The 24044-nt window shown below is 39.4% G+C and overlaps 1 protein-coding gene across 1 annotated transcript; it reads right to left on the bottom strand.

The window, feature by feature from the left end:
• Positions 1 to 327: 327 nt before the first annotated feature.
• Positions 328 to 23418, bottom strand: TARS1 (threonyl-tRNA synthetase 1). Its single transcript, XM_020807113.3, has 19 exons — positions 23263 to 23418; positions 21395 to 21475; positions 20250 to 20440; positions 19070 to 19193; positions 17405 to 17526; positions 16108 to 16225; positions 14874 to 14938; positions 14704 to 14782; positions 13699 to 13845; positions 12737 to 12835; positions 11690 to 11856; positions 10208 to 10370; positions 9972 to 10109; positions 8751 to 8828; positions 6717 to 6817; positions 6522 to 6626; positions 4936 to 5008; positions 2903 to 3017; positions 328 to 909 (listed from the first exon to the last, which is right to left on the bottom strand). Exons 1-19 carry the CDS (start codon positions 23281 to 23283, stop codon positions 761 to 763), a joined length of 2136 nt encoding a protein of 711 aa, XP_020662772.1. The 5' UTR covers positions 23284 to 23418; the 3' UTR covers positions 328 to 760.
• Positions 23419 to 24044: the final 626 nt, after the last annotated feature.

The raw sequence follows: 24044 nt of genomic DNA on the forward strand, positions 1-24044 counted from the left end.
TTTTCTGTAAGCTGAAAAGCAAGGCAGCCTGTTGGCATCTTCTATTCCGACCCCTGACCTCTGACATATTGCCCTTTTCTTCCTCTTCACCTTGTTTGCATTATATGCTGTATATTACTAAGATTACATCCAGCAGATACACCTATGTTTTTTAAAGTAGTGTCTTGCACACTATGCAGCAAAATGAAGTATAAAATCTTTTGATTGCTTTGCAATAGGAAGAATGGTCAATATTTAAACTTTAAAAAAAGACTAAGCCTTACATTTCAGCACCATTTGTAGCTATGAAAACAAAATTGATCCAACTAAGAAAGACACATCTCAGCCTTTTGATTATCTTTTGTAAACTTTTAAATAAAATAATGTACTGAACATGGCTACAAAACTTTAAGGAAGGCACCATTACGTTGTTGAAAACTAAATAAATTTCTTACAAATTTATTTCGCACAGAAAGGAAAAACATTAGGGGGAGCCACAGTAGCACTTTAATCCCTGATCAATGATTACATTCTGATTTCATTTTTACAAGCCTTCACCCAGGTGTCCACCAAAGAAATTTAATTCATTATTGAAAACAGATTTTCAGCCTGACATCTGCTTAATTTTTTGAACACACCAGTTTGGACCAGGGCTCATTTGACAAAAGTTCCAAATATAGAACAGAACAAAGATCACTGTCTGTGAAAAATAACCATAGTTAGTCTCACAGGGGGAAGAAAATCTAGCTGTAATACTAGCGCACAGGAAAGAAGGGCTTGGTTAAAATTCTTCTTCTGCATTTTTGGAGCGTGAAGTCTTCAGCTGCAGGAGCCTCTCCACAGTTTCAGCCACAGTGCGTTCTCCATGAACCTTGTTGTCTCTGGTGCGGATATTAACCGTTCCACTTGCTTTCTCTTTTTCACCAACAACTAAAAGGCAGAACAAAAACAAACAGGTTTTGAAAGAACCTGTATTACTTTTTGGAATTACGGAGTAGAGCCAACCGACTATAACACTTGATATTCAAGGTGCAACATAAGGTAACGATGTCACTTTTGTCCGTGCAAGTTATTTCAGGCATCCATGCCTTGCAAAGTTAAGTAATGCTGACTAACTGAGAAGGATTCAGGGGAGCTGAAACAGAGGATACAAAAGTCTCATGGATACGTCACATAAAGACGGAATGGGCATATACGGCATGAAGCAATGGAGAATACAAAATATTCTAATTTATTAGATAACTCTCTACATACTTAAAAAAACTGTTGAAGAACCAATGTATATTGAATCCCATTATCAGCAGTCTATCAGTACAATAATTTACTTAACGAGACAGTAACTCGTCCTGAGTGCTCTTCCACGAAAGGGTGGGCATCTGAAATCAAGGGTGCTTTAGCAGACAACAGGACACCGAACTACTAGGCTGGCCATGTTCCCACACTTTTTCTGTTTTCTTTCTCTTCTTGTCATGATGGTTACAGTGCAACCCTTGCTTAGACTGCCAAGTTCTCATTGAAAACAAAAAATCTAAAGAGATCAATAGAACAACAGAATTACTGGCTGCAATTCAATTCTTTCATGGAAATGACTCACTGTTAGGACTCAGTTTCCAAATTTAGTAATGGGATATCAATGACTGGCTTGTAATGGATAGGGAGTATTCTTTGCACACTATTTGCTTGCGAAGAAATGTACAAAATTACAAAATATGCATAGATCATATCAAATATCTTCCTTCCTCTTCCACATAAGGAACGAGCAGTAGCAAGGAACAGAACATGAGACCTCTACTATGATTTGGGATATTATTACTACATGCATGCAAAAGACATTTTTCAAGCTTAAACTGAAGAGAGTAGGAAAAACCACTGGGCTAGTCTGATATAATCTAAACCAAATCCCTTATGAATACACAGTGGAAGTGAAGAACAGATTTAAGGAACTAGATTTGGTGGACAGAGTGCCTGAAGAACTTTGGATAGAGGCTCGTAACATTGTCCAGGAGGCAGCAACAAAAACCATCCCAAAGAAAAGGAAATGCAAGAAGGCAAAGTGGCTGTCCAATGAGGCCTTAGTAACAGCAGAGAAAAGAGAAACAAAATGTAAGGGAGACAGAGAAAGTTACAGAAAATTGAATGCAGACTTCCAAAGAATAGCAAGGAGAGACAAGAGGGCCTTCTTAAATGAACAAAGTAAAGAAATAGAGGAAAGTAATAGAAAAGGAAAAACCAGAAATCTGTTCAGGAAAATTGGAGATATCAGAGGAACCTTTTGTGCAAGGATGGACATGATAAAGGACAAAAATGGAAGGGACCTAACAGAAGCAGAAAACATCAAGAAGAGGTGGCAAGAATACTCAGAGGAATTATACCAGAAAGATTTGGATATCCCGGACAACCCAGATAATGTGGTTGCTGACCTTGAGCCAGACATCCTGGAGAGTGAAGTCAAGTGGGCCTTAGAAAGCTTGGCTAACAACAAGGCCAGAGGAGGTGATGGCATTCCAGTTGAACTATTTAAAATCTTAAAAGATGACGCTGTTAAGGTGCTACACTCAATATGCCAGCATGTTTGGAAAACTCAACAGTGCCCGGAGGATGGGAAAAGATCAGTCTACAGAACTCACAATGATACAGAGCAGATTGCTAAGAATAATGATACAGTTATTTCTGAGCTACTCAGTGCTACTGCAAAAGGACACCCAAGCCAATTTTCTTGTTGTTATGAACAGCAGGGCAAAGATTTTCCCTGGAGACTATACTGACATAAATCCCTCCCATAAAAGTCCTACTTGTCGTACATATTTGAATACTGTTGGATAACAAAATCCCATCAAAAGTTGACAAATACCTGCAAAAGGATGCTAAAAGATTCAAAGAACATTGCCCAAATTGGATCAGACAAAAACAATGACATGTTTACCTAAAATAAAGTTGTACTGTGCAAGCTGAGCGTTCCTTATCTTCTTGTTCAAAGTGCAACCAGGGTCCACATCAACATCTGTCATGAAGCCAGCTTCATGGAACTGCTGCTTCACCTGGGAGAGCATCAATGTGGTAGTAGTTAGGATAGGGCAGTGGTTCCCAAAATTTTTGGACTCCCGGTTCCCTGAGTGACAGCAGCAGTGGCAGAATAGGTGAGGCGGTAATGGGCGTGGGGCAGAGCAGGAAGCAAAGGAGCCAGAACTGGAGCCAGAGGAGGAGCAGCACCACCACCACTGGCTCAGTAAAAAAAATGACGAGAACCTTCCACGTTGCTCCTGGCTGGCTTAGCAGCGCACCAGGGAGCGGTGGGCCACAACAGGGTGCTACAGCACACACTTTGGAAACCCATGGCCTAAGCATATACCAAACCACTCAATGGAAAGATTTCTAGCCCCGCTACAAAGTCTGAACACTAAACGCACCTCCCAGCGCGCTGTTCAACAAGGATATAATTTAAGAAGCCATAGAACGTGCAGCCAGATAAGCATTTTGACGTTGTAAACCTGGGGGTTTTCCACTATTTTTTCAAAAGATATTTAAATGAGAGATAAAAATAAACTAATGACTCTGCAGCAGTTTCCAAAAATATCAGAATAATATTAGACATATTCCCACTCTCACTCAAATACAACCCCCCACACACACACTGCTGTTCACCAATTAATATCTTACTGTGTTTCCCCAAAAATAAGACAGGATCTTATTAGGGCTTATTTTCAGGGGAAGGTTTTTTTTTTTTTCATGTGCAACAATCTACATTTATTCAAATACACTCATATCATCGTCTTCTGGTTGCTGCATAATGGTAGAGGGTGAGGTTTCACTTAACTGGGGCTTATTTTGGGGGTAGGGCTTATATTATGAGCATCCTGAAAAAATCATACTAGGGCTTATTTTCTGGTTAGGTCTTATTTTGGGGGAAAAAGGGTATATGTACTTACAATGAAGGCAAACATGAGAGATTGCCACATGTCATCAACATTAATTATGAATTCTCCACACAAAACTTCTTTCAGTGTGGAGAAACTAGCATATGCAGCATCTGCATCACTTGCAGTTAAAATAGCTATATTATTCTTTGCAGTTCCATAGCAGAATACTATCTTACTTCAGTGATAAAAGAAACATTTTTCATAAGATTGTTCATTGGACATACAAATAATTCACATCTCAGTTTCTCTTTTGACGGAGGCCCTTCTATTTAATTAAAATTTAGTTTTGTAAATGAGACATTAGCAAAACTGCAATTGCATGCACTACAGATGGGGAACATATGCCTTCCAGAAATTTTTGGACTGCAGCTTCCGTGATCTGCACCACTGCATATATTGGATGGATATAATCCAACTACATCTGGAGGGCCATCCATTTCCCCATCACAGACCTACACATACACTGCAAAATTAATGGAGCAGAATTTGTTTCGCTATCATTCTTCTTAAAATCTCATTGAAAATTGGTATAAAATATTAAGGTAAAGACATTATTTAAACTGTGCAATAGATTACAGGCTCTATACTTTGTGATGATTTAACAGCAAATATCATCCATGCCACATTAAAAAAAGAACACAGTTGGAACTACAGTGAGTACAATAAGCAGTCTGCTATACACCATGTGTTTCTTTGTTTCAGAGGGGGGAAAAGTTGGAGACAGAAATGCGCATGTGCCTGTAAGGACAATTTTGCTTCTCTGCTTAAATGGGCACATTTCTATTTGACGCACAATCAGCTTAATTCCAAACACCAACCAGAATCTTACTGATTTTAGCACAAGGTTTGTATAAATTGCTGTTGCTAACTGAAGAAGGATGCTGGGATGACTCTCCATTGTGCAACAGCCAAGATGCAATTGATCATGGCAAGTTACACAAACTTTACATGCACACCAACAGGACTCTGGCCACTATTTAGTAGTTGCTTATACTGTCCCTCCTAGTTTAAGATTAAACCACTAAGGAAAAAATCCTACCTTTTGTGCATATTCATCACAGGTTGGTCCAACTGGTATCACCATCACCTGCTGAGGAGACAACCACAGTGGCCTTGTGGAAAAAAAATAAGTTAGAAAAGTCGGGATTATACCACTTTCCTTATAATATAGAATTATATCCTTAAAGGTATGACTATATGATCTAATATATTTGCAAGAACTGACTTAAAAAGTGACACAGGGTGTAACTGCTGTATACTTTGATCAGCAAATTTCTAGCATTTCCTAATTCAGATTAGATCAAGAATTGGTTTTATATTTTAGTTAGTACAGTGGTATTAAATAATAGTTCCCTGCATTTGATGTAATAGAAATCATGGATTAATCAACCATGAATGATGTGCTGAAGCCATGTAGAGAGCAGAAGAGGACAAAGTTTGAGAGCTCAACATTTTTAATTGCTTCAACAAATCATGGCCAATTAAGGCCTAGTTCTATTGTCTCCGTGGGGTAGATCAGTACTTCTTGCTGACATGAGTGTTATGTTTTTCCTTCACTAGAAAATCCATGCACTATCTTTCTTTACCCTGTGAAGTATTAACATTGTTTTTCTTCTATTTTATTTTAGATCTACTCCTAGCATAAAGTTTAGTATTTTATATTAAATAAAGAAAAAGCAAAGTATGCTGCTTATATACCACCCCACAGCACTTAAAGCACTCTCTGGATGGTTTACAAACTCATTATGCAGGCTACACATTCCCCCCCCCCCCAGCAAGCTGGGTACTCATTTTACCAACCTCGGAAGGATAGAAGGCTGAGTGAACCTTGAGCCGGCTACCTGGGATTGGACCCCAGGTTCTTGAGGCCAGTTTTGGCTGCAGTACTGCAGTTACCACTGCAGGATGGCATTGCAGACATTACACCACTGCAGCTGCAACCACAGACAAGTATTTCTATATATGTGAAGTTAGGCTGAAATCTAAATCAAGAGCAGGGGAGGAAAAGGGAGGGAGGCTACTACATCATAGGACCAAAGATAACCTACTCTCTGAGAAACTAGAGCAATAGCAGAATAAAATCTATGTAGACGGAAGGAAGATTTTCCAGACCTCATTATCTGCAGGGCCCAATGCAAATTTCAATATAAGCAGATAATGTAAAACAAGCAGGGTATCACCTACATATGCTTTTTGGGATAAGCCAAAAATCATAAGAATGTACAGTGTCTGGATGACTCAATAAAATGGCCTCACACATTCCCTCCTTTCTCCCTTTGGAACAACTATCAGGAATTTTGTGTTTTGTTTTAGACTAAACACACATCCACGCCACAAACTCTGTTTAATCTTAACTATGGTTTGTTTGTTTGTTTTTTTTAAAAAAAACCAGCTCCAAATGATTTGAGGACTGCTTGCTTCACCACAGTTTGTTGGGTTGTCAGGCTACAGTTAATAAAAACAAAAGCAAATGCTTTTGAAATTCTCATGGCTGTGCTGGAGGAGTAGAGTGAAACACGTGAAGGCAGGGTGGGAGACTAGGCTTCATCCTATCATAATAAACCACAGTTAATGTTTGAATGCATTCACTAGGGAAGAAAGAGAACTAAAATATATATCCAATACCATTTGCCTCCATAGTTTTCTGTTAGAATAGCAATCATCCTCTCCACAGATCCCAAAATAGCACGATGTATAATCACTGGCCGCTTCTTGTCAGTACCGTCATGACTAGAAGATAAAATGTGTTGTTTTAAAAAACCTAAGGAAATAAGGAATCAGGAAATATTCTGAGTAAAATGAAGCACACAGACCACCTACCTCACATATGTGAGATCAAATCTTATTGGGAGTTGGAAATCTAACTGGATTGTAGCACATTGATGGTACCGGCCAATGGCATCTTTAATCTGGATGTCAATCTTTTGGGAAAAAGAAGACGGGCATGTGATAAGAAGATTGCAACCAGAATTCTCAGGTTCAGAAACAAACTAAAGCAGCATCCATTTTCCTATATTTTTTACATTATAGCCGATACCTAATTTTAACGATGAACCATTCTAAGAACTGACAACTACCATCTGAGTAACTAAGGTTTAAACTGTACCAGTCTGCACTCACACCTCTGAAGTGGCTTGTTGGAGAACATGGCCTTCTACCCTTTTGTGTGCTGTTAACGTAACCATCATATCTTCCCTCAGCAGCTGAAAAGAGGTATGTTGCTAAGGTGACTGTGTATCCTTTAACTCCCACACCTCTCAGTACAGTTACCAGCTTTTGCCGGGGGGGGGGGGGATGCAACACTCTGCTAAGAGGAATGATGCACAAGCGTGCCATGAACTAGTTGGCAAACTAGAACCTAGGCTACGAGGCTGCCTTCCTGTCCCTGCCTAAATAAACTTCTGCATTGATCATTTTCTAAGTGGTCTTCTGGATAATTCTAAACATATAAAAATATACATCCAAATTCTATTAGCTATGCCTGCAAATGTAACAATAATTAGCTTGCGACTTTTGGAATTAATGGACTACAGTCCCAGAACTCTGCAGGAATTCTCCCAACCAGATTTCTGAGTGCTTTAAAAACAGTCCTTTCAGGAGTCTGTAAACGCTTTCAGCTGAGAAACAGTAGCTTGTCTCAGACATAATGAAAACAAAGGAAAGGGGTAGGGCAGGGCTAACCTCTTTGGGAACTGCAAGACATGATGGGTCTGGTAGTTTCCTGAGAGCCACCCTGTATAGAGCATAATGGGTCCTGATGGCAATTTTAACTGTATTTTAATTGTATTTTAAACATTTTATCTTTTATTGTATTGAATTTTAATTGTTGTAAGCCACCCAGAGACCTCTGGGTAGAGTGGGCGGCATATAAATTAAATAAATAAATAATAAATAATAAGCAAGGAGACTACCAGATCCATAATGCCTTGCCATTCCCATAAAACTTAGTCCTACCCAGCCACTTTCTCCATCTTATAGAAATTACAGAAAATGAATACAGACATATGAAAAGGCTGAGTGTATGTATGGGGGGTATTAGGTAAAGTGCCCAGAAGTATGGCTGGGGGAATTCCTGCAGGCTACTATAGTTCATTAAATCAGAAAAGCCCATGCCTAAAAATGATGGCATTAACCATTATTCTGAAGTCAATTACCTCCAGAAATCAGGGTGGACAGTTCACCAAGTCATGTAACACAGCACAGAACAGATAGTGCCCTGGACGTAATAGGTCTCTGTAAATTAGGCTATTTATGTCACTCTGTGTCAAAATCCCAACAGGATTTTGGCTTACATGTTTTACTGCGGGATAGCTCCCTACTAAAGGGGAAACACCAGTAGGTATCAAACTGGACATTTTGTAAAAGGTGAAAGATTTATGCGATCTAAAGAGAAACCGGAGTATTCAAACTGGACATTTTGTGAGTTTCCCTCTTTTTTTTCTGTCTTGGAGTCCAATTCATACAGCATGGACAGCTGGTAACCCCTCTGTGCAATGTGCAATAGGAAGGGAATCCATTTCCAAAATGCCAAAATAACCACCAATATGGAAAGAGGCCTACGCCTTATGTTCCAAACAGTTTAAAAGACAACTATGTCATACAATGTTGTTATACAATATCCAACTCATTATTAACACATCCCTCTCCAGTTGTCTAGATTCAGACAAAAAGGTCATAACTAACTCTCTGAACATAGGCAGACCATAGCTAGCTATGTTGTCATAGGCATTAGGTCCAGATGCTGTGAAGATGCACAACTTCTCCACAACCAACATCTGCAGTACAAAGTTACAAAACCACATTGCCAAAAAGAGGCAACATTTTTCAAAATCACACAACAGAAGATCGATTTACCTTTGGTCCATAGAAGGCTCCATCCCCAGGATTCAATTCCCACTTCTGACCAAATTCATTCAGACTGTTTTCAAGTTGCTAGTGAAAGAGGATACACAGAATGATTGGTTCTGCTTTTTACATTGCAATCAATGTGTTATTTTTTTCAGCTTCGTTGCACAGTTTGAAGATTAGCTGCAGAGGTCAATTTTTCAGAACACTGAGCTTCCTTGAGTGTTTTACTTAAAGTAGAACAGAAATATGTAAATTCTTACATCTAAATAAATATCCTATTCTGTCACTTAGAATGTCTCTTAGTGGCTTACTTCCATTCTTGCAAACCCTGAAATAGATCCAGACATACCATCCTGTGGCTAAACTAAATAATCAAGAGCTTATTCTGTGACTGCTGAAGCAACATAAAAGATCTACTAATTTACATCATTACATCTTGAAATCATGCCCTTACAACCAAACCCCAAGTCCACTTACTAGTAAGCACAGCCCACCGAACTTAGTCTATTCCTTTAATTATAAATGCTGGACAGCTCAGTGGTTTAGGTCTCTGGCTGTAGAACCAGAGGTTGGGAGTTCGATTCCTCACTTGTGACTCCTTGACAAAGGTTGGACTCGATGATCCACAGGGTCCCTTCCAGATCTGCAGTTCTAAGATTTAAACCGCCAGTCCTTGTGATGTCAGAAGTACCTCCCAAAGGAGATTTTGCTCAGAAACTGATTTATTCAGGTTGAAGAAAACTTTTATGAAGCAAAAGGAACAGGATCCGGCTCTCTCTAGTTGGGACAAATGTTTCCACAGAGCTCTTCTCTGTGAAGATCTACACAACTTGGAAAGCTCCCTGAGGAAAAAAGATCATGGGTGCTTCCACCTGTGCCACTGGAAGTCTCCACCCCCTCCTGCAATGCCCCTTCAGAGCAGGTGGCCAGAAGAGGGGAGAGGACGGCAGGACAGCCTGAAAACCCATTCCCTGGACAGAAACAGTTTGATTCAACCCAAATGTTAACACTGTTCTACAAACCCCAGAAGTACCAGTTTGAAATTATTTTTCATATCATTTTCTATATGATTTATTTAACCACAAGTGAAATGTTTTTATTTCGGTATGCATGTATAAAACAGATTAAATGAATAAATGAAGTGAAATGTATATTCTTACTCTATATAGGAGATAAATTAGGAGGGCAATTTTAACAACAGTTCTTGAACAAGAAGGTGTGTGTTACCTTTTCAGCTTGATTCCACACTTCAATATCCCCAAGATACTTTTCAGGACGGGTGGAGAGATTGAGTTTGAAGGAAAAGCCAAATACTTCATATACTGCATGCAAGAATTCCAGACAGCTCTTAATCTCCTGTTCAATCTGTACATGGAACAAAACTCAATGTGGTCAAAACCGGTCCTTTCTTTTTTTTTAAAGCTGTTTCCCCTCCTATGGGCCAAATATATATATTACTGTACCTGCTCCATGGCACAGAATATATGAGCATCATCCTGCTGGAACCGCCTCACTCTGGTGAGACCTGTCAGGGTCCCTGACAGTTCATTACGGTGGAGAACTCCAAAGTCAGCCAGTCTCAGTGGCAGCTCCCTCCAAGACCTTGGCCGGTGATCAAACATAAGGCTGAAGAAAAGAAAGCAGGTGCTTGAAATCTACTCAGAACATCATTGCTAAGAGAGTTTTCTCTACAAAACCCCAGCAACTGTCTTGCACAACAAATGATGGCAGATCTAGCAACTGGAGATTTACAGTACAGCATTGTTACTCAGAATGGCAAAATACTGAAAGATTTTTTTCCTATTTACTAGAATTCTAGTTCTGCATCTTTTTGTCTCATCTAGGAATCTACTAAACCAGCAACTGAGCTGACATGCAACCAGCATCAACAATCTCACAATATCACAATTTGACTGAAAGCTTTCTTTAGGTTATCATATTGGCTTATGCCAGATGTGCATTACTGTGTTAATAACAATCAGCACTGAAAACTGTATGTGGGTCAAGTTACCCAACTCTTATGCTGTGCAAAAATATGACAGGATACACACTTATTTCACCCTGTTTTAGTAGAATGATAGACATTTCTGCAAAACTGGAAAAGCATTTTCCCCAGATTCCCCTGGATTTCTAAGTACCTTGAATGCTATGCCCACTGTTCTCACCAAGAGGAAATACATACATATGGCAATCAGTAACCTGTTGAGCTTTGGGCAGTGCAAAGGCCTGCCAGCACAGTTATAAGGGACTGATCTGCTTGCCCAAACAGATCTATTGCATTTGCAGAAGAAACAACCACCATAAAGAAAACCCACCCGTCAACAGCAAGCAACCTATCCTGCGTTATTAGGTTGACAGGACTTTCCACTCCCCCCCCCCAAACTGCTTTATTTCCCTCTGGAATGTACCATAATTTTAGCACGACACCTGAATCTGAATATTTGCACAGAAAACAGCAATCTACTCTTGTAATGATTCACCTCAAGTAACAGGTTTGCCAAAAGCCTCAGGCAGAATGAGTATCTGGCCAGCTGCACAACATGTGTGTGAATTCATTCAGACTAAAAAGCTGAAACATAAACAAGGGGGGACATGACCCCCTAATCTAGAGTAAAGCTAATTACAGGCCTACTACAGAATCACAGTCAAAGAAGTTGATGGCACTAAAACAAAACATCACCACCAATCCATTAATGGGGCATGTAATTTTTCCCTTTGGCACAAAAAAAGCTTTGATATTCAGATCACAGAAGTTTGCCTCTATAGCTATAAAGCCATCTGGCAGAATAAAACAAAGATGGCTCATCAGCACAGCTAGTACTCACAAAAATATTTGCATTGTTTTGCTTACAGTTTAATGCATAAATTTAACACTCCACTACAGTCAAAAAAAAGTAAAAAAAGTAAAAAAAGTGAAGTAATCCAAATTGATGTCCAGTCAATACCAGTGTCCAGGGCAGTTCATTGGTTTCAGAGCAAAGATCTCTTTTTCCACCTCAAAGGAAAACATGTTGTCACTGTAATGCTGCCAGTGCCCTGAGGTCACCCACAGCTTGCTGTTGTAGACGTTTGGAGAGACAACTTCCTGGAATCCTCGTTTTCTATATTCGCTCTGAAAGAGAAGATCTTAAAATCAAAAACAGTCACACACAATAGGGTAGATTAAGACAAGCAGATCAATGCCTCTAATCTCCAAATGTGTGTCTAACCACACAGCGAGAAAAATGAGCAAAATGCTCTTCTCCTACCGAGTGCTATATAATATGGTAACTCACCAGACTAGGCTGATTAAATTGCTTTTCCCTAGTATTAAGTACAGAAAAGAAGACGGTGGGTGGGCTTGTGTGAAAAAAAAAGTGTTCCAGGGAAGCAGCAAAAGGAGATCTCAAGGGCAATACGCCCTTTGATACCTGTACATAATCAGGACAACATGACCCCATGTTTAGGCAAATATTGCCAAACACTACCTGTAAATCTCCTCTGCTTCTCTTTTAGTCTTCAGATCAACACAACTGTGCACCAACAGACTAGGTGTCAGTCCCCAAATCAAAGGAAATAAATTAAACCAAATGCTCAAATGCTGCTAACTGTACAGATATTATGGCCTACCAAGTGTGCTATCCCTATTCTGTTATGGCTTTAGCACAGGTTTGGACAACATGAAGCCAAATGTTTTGTTTTTGCAGGCCTTGGAAAGCAGTAATAAGAGAAACTTATCAAGATCCTGCTGGATCCTATACAAAGCTAGCAAGCTATACTATATATCAAACATTAACAGAGAACTCTTATAGAAATAAGTGGGCCACCAAGACTCTTTTAATAACTCGTCTGTGTGAATTACAACTTCTTCAGGGGGACTAAATATGCAAATTCTATTACAGCAGGAACATTTTTAAGCTCCTGCGTGAACATGAGTCTCCATGTAGTACAGAAAAGTATATACGGTACATGGGCAGCAAACACAGGTGAATTTTACCTGGGTCTTGACTTACCCTGATGAATCCTATCAATGTATTATAGACGTACGCTCCTTTTGGCAAGAAGAAACAGCTACCAGGACTGAGTTCGTGGAAGAAAAATAATTCTTGATCCTGTTGGAAGGAGTAAAAAGAAGCCAGCTTGAAGAACAGAAGAAATGTTTTTCTTCTTTTACTATGGAGCTTCCCAAATAATGAAGTGAATATTAATTTTATAAAATTGTACTGAAAGAGTCTGCAGCCTGCCCCTCTCAGATACATATGGCCTCTCTAAGATAAAATGAATACTCGCTTGGTAACACAGAGAAAGAAAGAAAATAGAAGACAAGACAAGGATTTATTCAGATACCTTATCATAATATAAATAATAATAATAACCTTAGAACTATGGAGCTGGAAGGGGCCTTTCCAGCCCCTTCATCAAGGTCCAGTCCCTGTCAAGGAGGAACAGTAAGGAATTGAATTCCCAACTTCTGGCTCTGCAGCCAGATACTAAGCTACTGTGTTATCCAGCACTAATGGAAAATTGATAGCAATTATGAACAATGGAAACATACAATGATAAATAAATGAGTATTACACTCATCTCTTTGCCCTCAGAAATGGTCCTGTCACGCCCTGTTACCACATGATGGTTCTCTAATGTCTGTCTTAGGATATTTTGCATCCCAAGGGATCTGCCATTCTCCACATGTCACTTTAATCAACCTCTAAATGAATTACCTCGTTTAAGGCTAGTTTGAGTGCAAGCCTGTGCATTCAATCCCATTATTTACAAAATAAAAAAATAAAAAAATAATTTTCTAAACAGCATACGAGCAGCCTGTAGACAACAAAATTAAATATAAAAGAACACATATTAACAACCAAGTTGTTTAAAGCTCACATCTTTTTGGAAACGGTGCTATTCTCAGGAGTATTTTCCCCCCTCCAACGTATAAAACACTCGGGCCACGCCATTGAGAAATTGACCTCACCCGTCCAATTTTTCTATGATCTCTGTTCTTTGCCTCCTCTTGGAACTTCTCCCATTCTTTTAGCATTTTTGCATCTGGGAATGAAATACCATAAATCCTCTGCAAGCTTTCCATGTCAGATTTCCCTTCCCAATATGTTGATGAATTCTGAAGTCACAGAAAAAGATGACAAAAATTGTTGCAATACTTACAGCGTTTAGGAATTTTATTATGTATGCAGTCTGTTTTAAAGGAATTTTTTTCCTTTGTAGGTAATTTATAACACCTGATACTATGAAAGAAAGTGTGGTGTAGTGGATAAAGTGACAGACTAGGACTCTGAGGTCCTGGGTTCAAATCTTCATTCTCCTATGGAAACTCTTGAGTGGGGAGGAGAGTGGATCTGGTAAAGTCATTCCTTAAATATCTCACTTGCCTTGAAAGCCCTATTAAGGTCATTATAAGTCATTTCCAACTTGATAGCACATAAGAACAACTCTATGAAAAGCTCAACATTCCTTTTTGAGGTAAACGTTAAAATGTGTAAAAAAGGGTGGGATGCAACTATAAACCTCAGAATAGGTTCTTAACAAAGATTGGGATAGAAATAACATACATGTGAAAGCAAACCCATCTTTATTAGACTATGCCTACAGTATGCAAAACACAAGGTAATGGGCAAAAAATGTAAGGTGAGAAAGTTACAAATATTTTACTGTGCATGTAAGACCCACTGACAGAAGTGAGCCCAAAGCACACTCTTCTCTCACTACAATGAATACAACAACTAGCATGAAGAGGCATCTGTTTTGAACTCTTAAGTAACCTTCTCCACATTCTCTTGAATAATGAAGCCAAAGAAACTTTCTGAGCTACAGTTATTTTAACCTAATCAGGTATTGATCGAAGAACCCCTATATTATCTCAAAGCCATGGCAGAATCACTGTTCCTTAATGAAGATTCTGCTTTTCAGCATCTAGTTTCCAATGTCTGCTAGAATTGCAGTGTGGAGTTTAATTTCTTACCTTATGTATCTTTAATGCCTTTATTTTACCAGTATGCCTGACATGAGGTCCTCTGCAAAGATCAATCAAAGGGCCACACCTGAAACACAGGAATCATTCAGGCTCCTAAAATGTTATGTGTCTTTTACTTTTAAAAGATTGGGGTTTGGAAGGCTTTATATTTTTCTTACCTGTACACAGTCGTAGTTGGTGTGTTGACCTTTTCGTTCAAGATCCGACACTTGAACTTGTTGTACTGTGTGAAAGTTTTAAAAATTACAGTTAATGCTATACTTCTTCATATACCTACAATGTGTGGCTAACAAAACAAAAAGCAATAGTTTTAAAGCTATCCCAGATGCACCTAAGAAATTTATTTCTCTACATCCCAGAGACAATACACCTTAAAAAATCTCAAGGAAGAACTTAGTTCTACAATCATATGTTCCAACATAAAACAGATCTTCAGCCCTTACTGAGTTATCAACTTTATTTAACCTTAAGGGAAGCATGTGTCAGAAGACTTAAATGCCCAGAATCTGAGATCTCATAATAGATACATAGGCTCCTATCCTAATGGGAGCAAGAATCACACTGCATGGAGTAGAAAATGATTGTCCAAAGGCACCTATATTGTAAGACTCTAAGAAAACAAGAGATAAAGGAGATATGAGATTAAAAATTAGTCAGTTGTAGAAAGAAAATTAACCAAGGAGAAAGATTGAGTTTTTTTGTAGAATAATTCAGATTTTAATCTTGCAAGCTCAACAGAAGGAAATATACTCTGTAAATATGAAACCCCATTTTCAATCGACAGGACACCTAGCAAAAAATATAAAGGCAGAAAAAGACCTATTCCTTAAGCCTAGCAAATTGACAGCTGTCAAAAATGAAGTTGACTGGACAAGCAAATACAGTGGTGCCCTGCTTAACGATTACCCCATTTGACGACGAAACCGCTTCATGACGATGTTTTTGCGATCGCAATTGTGATCGTAAAATGATGTTTTAATGGGCTTTTTTTGCTTCCCGACGATTGGTTCCCTGCTTCAGGAACAGATTCTTCATATTACAACGATCAAAACAGCTGATCATCGGGTTTTCAAAATGGCCACCGGCTGCTCAAAATAGATCCCCGCTGTTTTTAGAGGCATTTTTCGCTGCACAGGCACCCGAAAATGGCCACCCTATTGAGGATTTTCGCTGGATGAGCAGGTATGTCGCCCATGGGAACACACTGAACGTTTTCAATGCGTTTCAATGGGCTTTTTTATTTCACCTGACGAGGATTTCGCTCTACAGTGATTTCGCTGGAATGGATTATCCTCGTCAAGCGAGACACCACTGTAGTATGAATTTCCACACCAAGGGAAAACACGGCAAAGAATACACACAAGTAATGTGAAACCACATTTTACAGCTTACCTTAAACATTTCAAGTAACGTCTCCTTCTTAATTTCTAGCCGCTCAAAAGGTTGCTTCTCTTTCATAATTTTCTTGCACAATGACTCTAGAGCCGGAAAGTCATTGCTAGATACACCCCTGAAGCAGACAAAATTGAAATGAAACAGAATAAAAATTGATATGGGCCCTTGCAAATTAATTACCTGAGCTCTACTGTCTTTCCTTCCTATGGCTTATAGCTAACTGTTACTCACTACTAGAGCAGGCCCACCGAATCAATGGAAATTTACCTCTGCTAATTCAATTCATCTATTCATATTGGAATGGCCCTCTTAATTTTGACTTATGTGCCACTCACAAAAATCAATCTATCATAGCAAGGTTTCCTGCAAATCAGCAGGTACCAGGGAGCAGATACTAGCTGCAAATCTGTCACAAGACAAATTTAATTTGTTCCGCGGTTAATGTTGTCTTGCGAAAAATTCATCTTGTGAAACACGTTTTCCCATAGGAATACATTGAAATTTAATTAATGTGTTCCTATGGGCAAAAAAAGTCAGAAGTCACATTTGGTTTACAAAGGATTTATTAAATGCTCTTTAAAGCCATACATATTGTGCAGATTATTTTAAAAATTTTAATCAAAAAAAGTTAACATTTTAAACATCATAGAAAAACATTTAAAAATCAGCAAACATGAGGCAGGAACAAAAAACAGAAAACATTCATCTTGTGAAGCACGGCCATAGGAACATTTGTCTTGTGAGTCATCAACCCCATTGGCAAAATCATTTGTCTTGCGAGTTTTTTGTCCTGCGAGGCATTTGTCTTGCGAGGCCCACTGTACCTGCAGAATGCATCAGTATGATACTATGAAACAGCTTATGATTTGTATTTAGTTACACTTATAGTTTAGTATGCTTTCTTCATGGATAGCAAAATCCTCCCAAGGTGGCTTCTAAAGATACATACCCATAACAAACTTCAACACATTAAAATATTCATAAGAATCAGCACTAAAACCAATTCTGAAATTTCCCAGCCAAAGAAAACAACAAATAAAGGTAGCTACAGCTGATCTAAAGCAGATCACCCAAACCACACTTATAAGAGCACCCTGGAAAACAAATATGTTTCTGAAGTTTGGGACAAGATATACTGCAGCTGTATGTGAATTACACTGACCCTAGATCACTGCTGAAAGTTACAGCCTCATTCGGTGCAAGTTTCCCAGGAATTATCTTTTCCTCCTCTGAGAACAGGCTACAAGATATTAATGCAGAAACCTTGCATAACTAGGCAGGGGCAGAATCTTACCCATCTTCAAGGAACATATCATAGTAAAACCCATTCTCTATCGGTGGACCGTAACACAAGCAGCCGCCAAATACTCTTTCCATGGCTTCACCCATTATGTGGGCACTTGAATGCCAGTACACCTGGTAAGGGGGAAGGACAAACCAGTCAGGCACCTCTCAGCTGTGACTGACCACCAGCCTTTGTCTTCAGAATAACCTAAGGACTGCAACTATCGTTTTATGATACTCATTCTGTATTACTCGGCACAGTTGCTTTTAATTACGAAGTTAAATCCTATCAAGCAAGTCATAAAGCTGATTTACCAAAGAAACAAAAAACTTGATTGAAAATCAGTTACTGATTCTTTACCTTATTCAGACATCACAGTACATAAAATTTCACTGGGAACCTACATTAACAGGCTTCTGCAGTTTAGCCTACAGTACCACCACGTCCCCTGGGGGTTTCACTTAACTGGGGCTTATTTTGGGGGTCCAGCATCCTGAAAAATCATACTAGGACTTATTTTCAGGTTAGGCCTTATTTTGGGAAAAACAGGTAGTAATAATAATCAATTTAGGCACCAGAAGTTATCGTTTTACTGACAAAAAATACTACAGTTGCTGTCATTAGAAAAAGAAAACATATTAATGTTTCAGGAAGATAATGCAAATGAAGCGACCAATCACAAAAGCAAACTAATTGGCAAGTTATGGAAGCTCAGATGAGCTTCTGGGATGAAACAAAGACAGCTCCTGACACTCACTACTTTAAGCAACGAGCTTTTTCCATTACCTAGTTAAGCCCTTTCTCTTCAGGCAAACTTTCCCTTAATGACTGGGTGTCAAATAAGGGTTTTAAAACAATATGTTTTATACAGTGGTGCCTCGCTTAACGAGCGCACCGCATAACGACGAAATCGCATAGCGATCCGTTTTTTTTCGGATCGCTAATGCGATCGCTTAACGTTTTTTCAACAGGGCAAAATTCGCTTTGCGAAGACCGGTAAGCGTTTCACTTACCGATCTTCGCAAAACGAAGCCCGACGATCAGCTGTTCGGCAGCCAAAATGGCTGCTAGAAGCCCGGAAATGGCCCAAAATGGCCACGCGCAGCATTTTCGCACCCTCGTTAAGCGAGGCGAGGGCGCGAAAATGGCTGCCGGCCATTAAGAAGCTTCGCTGAACGGTGAGTATTTGGCCCATTTGGAACGCATTAAACCATGTTTAATGCGTTCCAATGGAAATCCCTGCCCCGTTCAACGATGCTTCAGCATAGCGAAGGTTAATCCAGAACGGATTAACCTCGCTATGCGAGGCACCACTGTATTTTTATTGCTTTTAAATCTGTTCAAGCAATGCTTTTACCTAATATTTTTAATAAAAGGTTTATGTAATTATTTTAAAATATTCAAATAACATTGTTTTTAACTTTTAATATTGTCTTTTTTAATGATGTAAGCCTCTTTGGGTGCTTTTTTTTAGGAGAAAGGTGGGGTAAAAATATTTTAACCCAACAAACAAATCCACAGAGGAGTGTCTTAGAAGCTGGTTCACAGCTCCCCCATCAAGTTATCTACTTTGAAGTGCTCGATCAATCCTGCAAGCATCACTACCTGATAAGGGTATCCTTGTTCTCTTAACTAAGTAACTTATTAGTAAATGAAACTGAATTTGTAAGTTACCGCTTGTGCTTCATCATCATCAAACTTCAGTAGTTCCAAGGCACAGTCTGTCTCCAAAGGACGATCTAGGTCCCAGACCACTTTGTTTACTCGAGCAATAATGGTGTTGTCAGCCAAACCTTGACTAAAAAAAGACAAAATGAAAAGGCATGCAAGTTGCCAGTACAGCTGTCTTATGTCACATACTCCTGACTGCCATCCCGAAAATAAGTCCTCCTAAGTAATAAAACAGCTTTGTCATTCTATGAACTGTACAACATAAATATTTTTCAGTTTTGACTTTGTGCTAAGTTTTTCTTCACTGAGAATGCTCAGTGATTATTTTATTTAGAATTTGCATGAATTGATTCAGCCACACACAAATGTCATAAACACGGTTGTCACAGAAAACAGCCAGAGATAACCCATGAACATCATACAAATACTGCCAAAAAGAACAAAGTAAGAATGCTCAAGAGCACCCTATCCTGAAAGGAAATTTTTAGAAGACACTACAATCCCCCAGAAAACAAGATAAGCCTACAGTTCTGGTTTCTTTAACTCCAGTAGAAACATCATTTTTACTGTCAATGACTTATTTTACATCCCATTTAAGATTCCCTTAATACAACATCTCCTAAAGCACAGGTAATAGTATTGATGTTTGGATAAAATACCATAGTTCTAATGCCCATATTAGTCATGCCAATCTCCATTCTACACCAGATAAGAAAAGATCATCCTCTTGAAGCAGCATGTCAGAAAAATCACTACATGAGCACTATCTTAAAAAACAATTTCCCTGACTTCCCACCAATTCCCCTGATTTTTCCTGATCAATTTCCCCCATTTCTTCCTGATGAATTTCCATTTCCTTTTCTCTGATTTTCCAGAAAGTGGAAACTATGGCAAGCCTATATTCTTATTTAAACAAAAATATTCTCAAATATTCTCAAGGAATACATTTAAGGTGCAGCTTGTCCTAAAATAATTGTTTTAAATATAGGACATCGGTAAAAATGTAAGATTATTCCTAAAATAATTTACTTTCAAAAATCTTATGAATGAAGCCAACTAAATTTTAGAGAGTAAAGAAATACTACAAAAAATTTTTGAAGGTGTGATTAGAATGCTACCAAAATTAAAATTGACATATTTGCAACTTGTAGAGGCAGCTAGAGGGCTCCATGAGCAAACTCACCTGATTCCACAGGCAATTTGGTATGGTGTTGTCTTCCAAGACTCAGCATCAATTTGTTTGCCATCAGGTAAGGTAACCTTAATGGGTTGGCTTTCTTTAGCAGCCCGTTCTGCCAGAAGAGCATCATGCTCTGCCTTAAGTTTATGGTACATTTCTAGCCGCTGGTTAATGTACTCAGGCCAAGGATTCAGCTATAAAGAAAAAGGACATTTTATCAAACATGTTCTTATACATTTTTTCCTGCACCATCACAATATCATCTCCAGTAATCACAATCTCAGTTCTGATTATCAGTCCTTATGTAGTCCAAATGCTACCATCCCCACACAATCACTGGAAGGTGATTATGGCTGCTGAAGTTTAAAGTACCTGGAGGACTTAAGATTGAGAACAAATGCGACAAAGACACTAAATAATTGCATGAAAGCTTGCCAGTCTATTTTTGCTTTGAGTCTACAAAACAATCTAAAACAGTCCTGTCACTGGTACCATAGGCCACCTATGATTTTACCATAAGCAAAATGAATAGGCAAGTTTGTGTGGGTTTTTTTAAAAATTATTTTGGACAGGAATATATTCAGTCCTATCATTCTACTTCATGAGTAGGCTTTTTCAAGCATGTCCAGGATCTCTCATGCAAACCCCATTTGCTGGAAGGGAGTGATGTCCAGCTTGGACAATGGCAAATCAGGGGTGAAGATAATGCAACAGGATACTAGCCTCTGAATTTACCCTGTGACTAGATCACAAAGAGAGAAAAACCCTATACAGAGAGTCAAAAAGTGTCAATTTGAAGTGTGAGTAGGGCTGCTGCCCTCTTTCTCTTCTTGTCTCTACATAAAGAAAGACAATATGAAGAAAAGGATGTCTGTTATAGTGTCTCCATGTGATCGGGAACTATGATTTATCAAGACACTTGCCATGTGAAGAGATCCTATGTTTAGGATAGTCACTTTCCAGACAGTGACAAATAATGGCTAAGATTAGAGCTCTTTCACTTTTCTAAAGTATAAAAGGGCAACCCTAAGCACATCTATTTGGTAATAAAGTACAAGGAAAATCAGGATACCATGTTCTTCGTTCCAGATCACCCTGTAAATAAAGAACAATATTTACTGTTTGAGTCAATTGAAACAGACATTTACCTCTGAGCAGCCACCATCACCGGTTCCCTCCTTGCTTTTCTTCTTTCTGAAGTCTTTTTTCTTTTCTTCTGCTGCAACAATCTGAAGCAAACAAAATAAATACACCACTTGATTCAAAATGCCTACATTAATACAATTAGGTGAATCAGTATTTTGCAGAACTGCAAGAACTTCAGAGGAATGTTGTTCTTAATGAAAATATATGAAGTATGAATACATTCTGAATTGAATTCTTAACTATGCCCACACTCCAATGCCCTATTTCTGTTGTATAGAAATAACTATCTAATAATCTTGAAGAAAGAAAAGACCTAAAATAAATAACAGTCTTGGAAATGCAGAGCTGGGAGTGACACCACGGGTCATCAAGACCAGCCCCTGTCAAGGAAGCACAACGGGGAACTGAACTTCCAACCTCTGATACCTAAACCACTGAGCTATCTAGCACCAACTCCCAATTTGGTGATATCCAAATAGTAAATATGACCCAATCCAGCTAAATACCTACATGATAACCATCATTCTGAAGGGGCCTTTGGCAATGTAATTCAGTAACTCATCAAAGCAGTTATCTTGGAATGAAAGTAATGCTTAAAAAACAACCACAATGAAATATAATTTTTCTTTAGAAACACAACTGAATTCCAGGTTCTTACCCAGGAACCTGAAATTGCCAGGACCAATGGTATTGAGAACGAATACCTTGGTGAGCCAAATCTGCCTGCAAAAAACCACTTGTATTTGATAGCCACTGCAACTTCTTAGTGTATTACAAGTGTCTTTAAAAACCAACAGCCAGTTGATTTAATCATTTTCAACACAGACCATAAAAACAGATAACATGTGTTGTTGTTTTAAACTCCAGTTTCTTTATTATTAGCTGACAGCCCAGATGGTCTGTGAATGTTACTGTCAAGATTAGATAAACAGCACAGTCTAAAACTAAATTTCACCAAAATTGAGCCCATGTTAATCAGCAACAAGCAAACAGGCAAAGAAATGTAGTTAAGGATCCATAAGTGAAAGCAGAAGAACCTTGGAATTTAGACAATAAATTTACTGGAAGGAATAAGGACCATTGCCACAGTCAAAAGTGAGATGGACCACAGTTACTTCCTTGACAATGTCAAAAGAAACAATACAATACGAACAAAAACATGTCATCTTTATTTTTTGTACTGTTTTGTTGGGTTTTGCCTGATCTGCTTCAACAGACTAACAGGGCTACCTCTTCTAAAACTTCCCTGACAATGTAACATACAAGAACTTAACACAGGCCAGAAAGGCTTGTTGGAGAGCAGCGTGTATTCTCCTATATGGCCTTGAATCATGGATTTAAACAGCCTAGGATCCATCCATCAAAAAGTGAATTAACATTTTTTTAAAAAAAAGAAGTGAATTGAAAAAAAGAAAGTGAGAACCGGCCCATTCGGGGCAAAGAAGAAACATTTCGATTTAAATCGGAACTTGCGGCGCTCCAGAGGCTGGACTGCAGCTCCCATCCTCCCCGGCCAGCAACACCCAAGGACGAAGAATGATGGGAGTTGCGGGGCATCGACAGCAGCTGCCGGGCCGCCACCCCCGACCCATAGGCGCTGAGGAAGGACCAGGCGTCGCAAGACATCACGAAGCGACGAAGTTTTCACTGAAACGGGAGGCTGTGTGGAAACAGGCGTCTAGATCGAGCCCCGTCTGGGTTTTAAACCCCATTTCAACCGCTTCCCAGGGAAACTCTCTTCGAGACCGGGCGGCTGTTGAATGAATCCCTGGAAAAGCCCCAGCGCGGCATTTCCTGGGCCGCCCCGGTCTCTTCCTTTTCGGCCCCCACAGCCGCTGACCGCCCCTCACACTGCGGAAGGTCCCCTTACCTGCTCTTCGGCAGCCTCCATCTTCCTCGCCTTCACCTGAGGCTGAGCTACACCACCTGCGCACAGAAGCAGCCGGCGACAGAAGCAGCCGCCTAACGCGCAGGCGCCGTAGCTGATGCAACGTGCAGCCACGTGGTTCCGCGCCCCTCGCAGCGCGGGGGCTGACGGGAGGAGGGGGAGGGCCGGCGACACACGGGGTTGGGTTGGGTTGGGTTGGGTTGGGTTGGGAAGGGGCGGGAGGGGAGGGGAGGGGTCCGGTCGCCAGCTGACGTGGGACTACAACGCCCATCACGTTGTGCTGCTTGGAGTTGGCGAAAGTTCAGAGCCGGAGAGCAAAAAAAATTAGATCCCAAGAGAACTAGGGAATACAGTGTGCATAAAAGCAAAATTAAACATTTTTACTAATGCAGACATATTGTCCTACAGAATGTATAGAGTAATCATTAAGCACCAAGGCCCTCAAAGAATGTGTTGACTTGAGTAACACCTATACCACCTGTTCACAGAGCAACAATTTAGTGTGATTGTGTTCTATCACGGAATACTGTACCTGCATTTATGGTGTTTCTTGCCAATTTTGAAACAGATTTGCTTAGTAAACATAATGGCGTACAAAAGCATCTGGCATACAAAGCTGAGTGCCATTGGAATTAATGATGATTTCCCACTAAATGGTAGAAAACAAGAAGGGAAAGCAAAAAGGAAAAGGAAACAATGGGCCGAGTAACGCTAACTCCTTTGATGGTATTAGCAGGAGTGGACAAGTGTGGCAGATCCAGGAG

This window comes from Pogona vitticeps, chromosome 2 (assembly GCF_051106095.1).
Source record: "Pogona vitticeps strain Pit_001003342236 chromosome 2, PviZW2.1, whole genome shotgun sequence".
NCBI classification, from domain to species: Eukaryota; Metazoa; Chordata; class Lepidosauria; order Squamata; family Agamidae; genus Pogona; species Pogona vitticeps.

What these genes read in the sequence shown, in the direction of transcription:
- TARS1 (XM_020807113.3), bottom strand. Translation starts at nt 23,283, where the DNA reads ATGGAGGCTGCCGAAGAGCAG. An exon ending in GTGATGGTGGCTGCTCAGAG is followed by an intron (nt 20,441 to 21,394) that starts GTAAATGTCTGT and finishes TTTTCTTTATAG; the next exon opens with CTGAATCCTTGGCCTGAGTA. An exon ending in CAAATTGCCTGTGGAATCAG is followed by an intron (nt 19,194 to 20,249) that starts GTGAGTTTGCTC and finishes GTCTTTTTTTAG; the next exon opens with TCAAGGTTTGGCTGACAACA.